We start from the raw sequence: 7,398 nt of genomic DNA on the forward strand, positions 1-7,398 counted from the left end.
ACAAGTGGTCCTTGATCATACTCCGGTCCCAATAACTTTATAAATACTCACATTTACTTTATATGCATGCATGAGTCTATAATATGATGGATTTAAGGATGTGCCTAGTTTCTATTAAACTTTCTTGATTAAACCTAGGTTATTAAATTTATGTTGTAGCAACGCAAGTTGCTTTTACTTAGATTTTGGTTGGATAACCTGGAAATCATATTACACTGGTTCACACATGCTATGGAATACTTTATTGGTGATAATTAAGATCATTGCATTAATTAGAATATGGAGAACCACCTAGAAAAATAGTGCAACCACAGTACTACATGGCTCTAGTCTTGACTAATTAATTAGAAACTCTAGCTTATGATAATCTTATCGAAAAGGCGCGAGGGGTTGCATCGTCAGGGTATAGCTCGGTTCTCTTGAGGCATATTGATATATGTGGTCCTTGGCTAAGACATTATCTCATTAGGGAGGGTTATGATCTCTTGGACTTGAAATCTTAGCGGATTGCCATAAGTTAGGGAATCTTTATAAATGCCTCGTAGTGAATCCCTGTCACTCACCTTGGAAGTGTTTAAGGGCCTTGCAAACCCGGGCATCAAGGGAAATACGAATTGTGGGTAAAGTGTACAACCTCTACAGAGTGAAAACTGGTATATCAGCTGTGCTCACGGTTAAGAGCGGCTTGGACCCTCACATGATAATTGACCTTAAAGATGATCTAAATCGATGTTCTTTATTTATTTATGTTGATGCTTATCTATTACTGATATTTTGTTTAAGGGATTGGTATATACTTGCACTTAGTTAAGCTTGCATAATAAAACTTAATCAACTGAAAATGCTTATCGCAGTCAAACCATATCAGCTTTTTCTTGATTATAGCTTTGCATGTCATATAATTTACTCCACTTGCTGGTACCAACCACAAGTGTACTCACACTTGCTTTATTAAAAATAATGCTGCTCAGCACAAGATAATTGTCCAGAGTTCTCTGAAGATTTTGAGGAATACTAGGCGTATGTCTTCCAGTCATCTGCCTGTGAATTCGAAGTCCGCTGCTAGTTATAAATGTTTATTTATTCGCTTAAGATTAAGACTGTCGGTTATGTACTAAAGTACTATTATACTCTATATCGTTAAGGTATTATTTCGGGTATCCACTTGCGACGTCTACTGTATGTGCAGAACTTGATCCTGACGCACATATAGGATGCATTGGGTTACCTCTTCTAAACCGGGTGTGACACGCGCCAACCTGTAGATCGGCCTCGGTTGAGGCCGGACCTAGCTGTTGGCCCTGGATCCGCGAGGAGTGGGTGGTAGGGTAGGGGGCAACGGCCCCGATGACGTTGTTGGGAGGCCCTGCCAAGATCTGGTGGAGGAAGGAAGGGGGCACCCGTCGCCGCCACCACGAAGCAGCCGCATGGCGATTCTGGTAGCGCTGAGGTGCAGGTGGAGGGGTGGGGGGCGACGGCTGCGGCGGCGTGAGGGGCAGCACCCGCACAGCTTGGACGGGCGTCGGCCGCGGCGGTGTAGAGGAAAAAGGCCCCCGCCGCCACAATCCTAGCAGCCGCGTGGACTTCCAGAGGTAGCGAGGGTCAGTTGAGGTTGGGTGGGGGCGGCGGCGGCAGCGGCGGCGGCAGCGTCAGCGGCAGGGGGCTTGGGAGAGGGGGGGGGGGTTTCGTGGACCCGCCCGAGTCCCCACTGGAGGATGCCGCAGGGGGTGGGGAAGCGTGAGCTTTGATCACGAGTAGCTCCTCACATAAATTCTGTTCATCTCCTACAACATTTTATCCTAAAACCCTTCAATAATTGAGACCAGTGTTAGTGTCATAATATATGGTTGGTTGAGATGATATGAGTAAACTAGCCAAAATTAGTCAGAGACATGACATCTTATCATACTATTACTAATTAGAGACTCCTTTTGAAATCTCCATGATAATTCTAATGAGACACGCTAGAAAATAGATAAATCCCAAAAAATCTTAATCATAAATCTTGTGTATCAAATTCGATAGGATCAAATCGTCGAATTTGTTATGTTTTCTTAAAAGTAAATTATCCGCCTGTGTTAGAAATTACGAAAATAATCCCTTAAATTTATATCTAAATTATACATCGATCCAATTATGAAAAATAACGTAATGTAATCTCCTATTTTTTTGTCTAAATTACCCACCTATAAAATTGTAAAAAAATAACTTAAAACAGCCGTTAAATTTAAACCCAAATTAGGCACACATGTTATTATTATAAATAAACTAAAATAACTCAAATAAACTAAAATAACCCATTAATCTCGATCTAAATTAGCTACTTACGCCATCAAAAAGGAAACCCACGGCATAACAACATGTAATTCTTAAAATAGAAAATACTTAATGTATAAAGTATAACGTGCGTCACATTCTAGACCATGTATACATATAGGGAGGAAGTGATGCTATATTAAACATATTTATCAAACAAAGGGCTCAATTAAATACATGAAGGTGCGATGCAAAGTGAAAAAGGAATATAAATATGGATGAAAAAGTGTATATAATAATTACTAACTAAAGCTTGTCACAGCTGATCAATTGGATAAAGATATTTATGTATCTTTATGAGTATTGTGCTACAACATTTAATAAATAAAAAGAAAGCACAGGGTAAACAATTTTGATTATTAGCTGATGGCCCTCCTGCTCCTCGAGTCTCAGCCTGGCGAAAAGCTATATGTGATTAGATGACTCGTCCGCAGAATTAGCTAGCTACCTGGCTGGAAAAAAAGAGAAATCTTTGTAACTTTTGTTGAATGATCTTGTGGGCCCTTTTTTTCTCTTCGAGGAGCTTTGTGATCTTGTACACTTATAAATGTATTGCAAGTAATTAAACACATCACCCTCAAGAATGAAACAGAATTTGTGAACTGAAGTTTTTTTTTAAAGGAAGAAAAAAGCTTTACCGAATTTTTATTAGAAAAAAAAGAAAGGACGACAGAATTTTATATGACGAGAAAAGCCATTTCGTTGTAGTTGCTTGACCAGTTCATCTCACTAGACATGTCCAGATCAAGGTTCATTTGCATGTACTTCATACTTGCACACCACACGGCACACGCATGCAGTATGCATACAAGCAGACTTGGCACACTGAACTTTTTCTTTCTCTTTTGAAGAAAAATATACTGAACTAATTAAACACACATGCTAAGAGCCAAGACTAGATTCTATTCATCATCCACCACTATTGCACTATCCTGACTGATCTTCAGATATCTCATCAATTGATTGCTCCCAACAGTTCGACCGTCTCACTTCTTTTTGTCTCTGTTTCCCAGGAAAATCGAAAAAAACTTCTCCACTCTGTCCTTCATCTCACTGGTCTCACCCGCCTTCTGGTGCAGCGCCGCCTTGGCCTTGGCCTTGTCCTTGAGCCCCGGCCGAGATGGGGACGGAGGGGCCTTTGGCCGCGTTGACGGCTGTTTTGGAGCTGGCCGGACGGGCATGGGGACGCCGGGGATGGTGTACGCCGGCCTTGCCTCGTTCTTGTGTCGAGCCTGTGCCGGCAGATTCCTCTCGCAGGTGCCACCTTGCACATACGGCGCAGGTACTCCTCCTCCTCCAGCCATGGCCGCGCGAAAAGCTTAATTGACTACACGCAACAATCAGATGACAGCCAGAAATAGCTAGCTAACAGGCAGGAGAAAAAGTTTTTTAAAAAAACAGGCAGGAGAAAGAGAAATCTTTGGAGGTATAATGTTGCTTGATTATTTTGTAGCCTTTTTTTTCTTTGAGGAGCTTGATCGATCTTGTAGATGTATATTGCAAGCAATTAAAAACATCACTCTCAAGAAGGAAACAGAATTTGTGAATCAAAGTTTTCTTAAAAGAGAGGACGATAAAAGATTTGCCGAATTTTTATTACAAGAGAAGCAACCACGGCTACAAAGTTTTTGGTGTAGTTACCTTCTCCAGGGGTGGACGTCTGCAGCTTAGCAAAAATGGAACCAGCAATTTGGCCGTCTGCAGCTCTCCGTAGCATGGACCTGGGATGCCGCTTGGCTCTTATTAGCAGGGGCATCCACCTGCTTACTCGTGTGCAAATATACACATGTCATCTGTCGCTAGTGAGGTGGAAGCAACTTCCGTTTACTCTCTCTCTCTCTCTCTCTCTCTGACGAAGTCTAAGTCAATGCAAGGACAAGGTCTGACAATGCCAGCCCACGCGTGCTGCTCTACTGAAATGTTTCGGTGGACCCCAACTTTTATATCGTAGAATTAATTGAAATAGTCTCCAAGATGAGAGTAGGTCACACAATGGGTACGTTGACGATGATGACAGAGTGGTTACACATTCCTCTTATTAATTACTTCCTCCATTCCAAATTGTAGATCGTTTTGATAAATTTAGACACATAGTTTTTACATATGTATATATACATAGTATATATCTAAATGTATAGTAAAGCTATGAATTTAGATTTGCCAAAACGACCTAAAATTTGAAACGGAGAGTAAGATATACTTCATTCTCCATTCACAATTAACAATGCAAGTACTAGCATATTTTGGTTGGTTAAGTATAGTCAATCTGTTTGTATTTGGACCACCTCTTCTACAGAAACTAGCACACTTGCTTATATAAATTTAATCTATCCTGCCATAGATTAATATATAAGATGCAACATGCTTATTTTGTATAATAATATGGTGTGTACAAACCATCATATCATGTGGCCATGAGGGTACTCCTCCATCTATCACATGTGATTCAAATCTTGGCGCTCGTTATTTTTTAAAAAAAATATTGAGTACATATAGAAAGAAAATGCACTTCATCGGCTGGCTATGGCTAGATATCGCCCGCGTGATAAAATCTCAATGCATCACATGAAAGACTATTGGTGGGCTTGTGGTGGGGATAATTTGGCCCATTAATTAATTTGCAGCGCAATCTACTGGGAACCTTGACAACGGTGGAAATATAGGGAGTCGTGCTCTTTTTCTTCTATTGCTCCTAGGCAGCTGTGCCTAGTGGGTGGGTTGCCTTTTTCTCCTGATGCTCCATGAGTTCTATTCTTATTTCTTTTTCTTATTCTTTTCTTCTCCTTTCCTACTTCTTCCAGCCCAATTTTTATTTCTTCCCCTTTTCTAATCATATATATCTATATAATTTATCTACTCTTTATTTTTTTCCTGGTTTTATCTACTTGGTACCCTTTCTCCCAATTTGGAACAAATCTTTCTATAATAATTTAGATCTTAGAATTGGATATTAAAAAATTTATACTTAATTGTTTTTTTAGCTAAACTATATGTCGTAATGAAGAATAATTCATGTGCAATGCATGGTATTTATTCATATTGTATATTGACTAGTTATTTGTGTAGACTGATTTTTTACTATATATACTAACTTGTTTGCCATGTGAACATATTTTCTTCCTACTTTCATTATCCTTTTTTGTTTCTAATTTTCTTACAGATAATTTCTTTTTAGCTTGAAAACCGCATTTCCTTCTTATTCTAAATTTTCTTATTCTTCATTTTCACCTTTTTACTTTAAGTATATAATATTTATATCATTTATAGTTTCTATTTCTCTCTTTCTTTATTTTTCCAATAATTTAAGTGTGAGAATTGTAGTAATACATTAATACTTGATCCTTTTATTCTCTTCTTTTGTATCTTTTATTTCAGTTGATTTTTTATTTCCTATATGTTTTAATATTTTTTCCTTACAACATTTGTTTATCCTAAATATACAATTTATGTCCCACAAGTTCATATAAATTGTTTCAATCATATTACCTATTTTTTCTTGTGTTTTATGTATATATATTTTTATTCCTTGATACTATATAATTTATTTTAAATGTATATATCAATGTTCTATGAATTTATATAATTTATTTCAAATGTATAAATATATTGTTATGTGAGCACGTATTATTTGTTCAATACATATATTTATTTTGTTCTGCAAGTTCATATGATTTGTTCCAACTATATAATTTTTTGTTCTATAATTGTAGTTTATTCATAGTAATTTTTTTCCAGAAGTTTATATAATTTATTTCAGTTGTATATATATTCCAAAGCATCATTAATATTATAAAAATATTTTAAAACTTATCTTAAAAATTATCAAGTGCGGTCTTATTTTTTAAGATCTTGTAAAAAGAATATAGTCATGCAATCAGAAATTAACTTGAATTCTTGATCCGTTACTTATTGTATTTTAGCTTTAAACTTCTTTGCACCTAGGGTGATAGTATTATTTTTATCTTTGGTGTATGCATGCATCCCTATCTTCTTTAAATTGTGCAAAAGGTTTGAAATAAAAAATAAAATGATGCAGCCCACCCATATTACTAACAAACGCAATAGATAAGTTAGCTACATGTTGTTCTTTTCAATTTTTTATTTGTAGTGTACTATTATTTGTTCATCATATTTAATCTTTTGTTCGATAAAACTAATTATTTGTTTCTCTTACATATGTATTTGTCCGTAGTTGTTAAAATATTTCAGCTTAACAAAAATATATGTTTTAAATATTATCCAAAAATATAGTCAAGTGTGATCTTGTTTTGAGGATCTTGCCAAAAGAAATACAGCGGTGCAATCAAATTTTAATTTGGACATATATGTCAAGATATATAGACTTTTTTAGTATATGAACCTCTTTGCGTGTGGGTGATGTCATCAATTTGTCTCCATTTGCATGCATGCATCTCTTATTTTCTTTCCTCCTTGGATACTATTTTTGCAAGTCAAATTTGAGTAGTTAATAGACTATGAGTATGTATTTTTCATTATTTATCCTATACAATCAAATGTTTGTGATTTTTAATATTTTCTTCGTTGTATATTATTTTTAAATTTATATATTATTTTTTCGTCATGGTTGATTTTTTTGTAAAAATAATTATTCATTCGTGTGGTTTTAAAAAATATCGTGCAAATAATCTTTTAAAATTTACATGTCTTTATAATATTAATTTTTTTCCAGTCATTTTATTTTTGCTGATGATTTTTTAAAATGTGTACCGCATGCAATTTAAAAATACTATACAAAGATCATTATTTTATATTATTCAACCCTTATAGTAAGTTCAAAAATATTTTCTGAGAATGAAATTTGTTCAAAATATTATTTGTCTTACTTCACTTTGTCAATTTCATCCTTAAACCTTTCAATTATGGTCACTAAATTCCCGTTTGAAGCTATCCAATGCCTTTGCTCATCAATAATAATATCTAACCTGAGGAGTTTTAAATTGGCCAAATAGGGAGATGAGTTTATTTATGCCACAAAGCAAAATTCAAACACCAATAAGCATCACAGAGAAGAAATACTACGCATAGTGGTGAGCATCAACTAGATATCGGATCTTTCCATTG

The 7,398-nt window shown here is 35.9% G+C and overlaps 1 protein-coding gene across 2 annotated transcripts; it reads right to left on the reverse strand.

The window, feature by feature from the left end:
- Positions 1 to 2,974: 2,974 nt before the first annotated feature.
- LOC112902380 lies at positions 2,975 to 4,087 on the reverse strand. 2 transcript variants are annotated; one of them, XR_003230571.1, is made up of 2 exons: positions 3,958 to 4,087; positions 2,975 to 3,643 (listed from the first exon to the last, which is right to left on the reverse strand). XR_003230571.1 is itself a non-coding variant. In XM_025971437.1 (2 exons), the coding sequence occupies exons 1-2, from the start codon at positions 4,070 to 4,072 to the stop codon at positions 3,303 to 3,305; spliced, it is 447 nt and encodes a 148-aa protein (XP_025827222.1). In that variant the 5' UTR covers positions 4,073 to 4,087; the 3' UTR covers positions 2,975 to 3,302. The 2 variants fall into 2 exon arrangements, 1 of the variants encoding a protein (XP_025827222.1); XM_025971437.1 differs by having other exon boundaries at positions 2,975 to 3,634.
- Between the last annotated feature and the right edge of the window lie 3,311 nt (positions 4,088 to 7,398).

Source organism: Panicum hallii, chromosome 1 (genome assembly GCF_002211085.1).
Source record: "Panicum hallii strain FIL2 chromosome 1, PHallii_v3.1, whole genome shotgun sequence".
In the NCBI taxonomy this organism is placed as follows: domain Eukaryota; kingdom Viridiplantae; phylum Streptophyta; class Magnoliopsida; order Poales; family Poaceae; genus Panicum; species Panicum hallii.

What these genes read in the sequence shown, in the direction of transcription:
- LOC112902380 (XM_025971437.1), bottom strand. Translation starts at nt 4,072, where the DNA reads ATGCCCCTGCTAATAAGAGCCAAGCGGCATCCCAGGTCCATGCTACGG. An exon ending in GACGTCCACCCCTGGAGAAG is followed by an intron (nt 3,635 to 3,957) that starts GTAACTACACCA and finishes TAGTCAATTAAG; the next exon opens with CTTTTCGCGCGGCCATGGCT.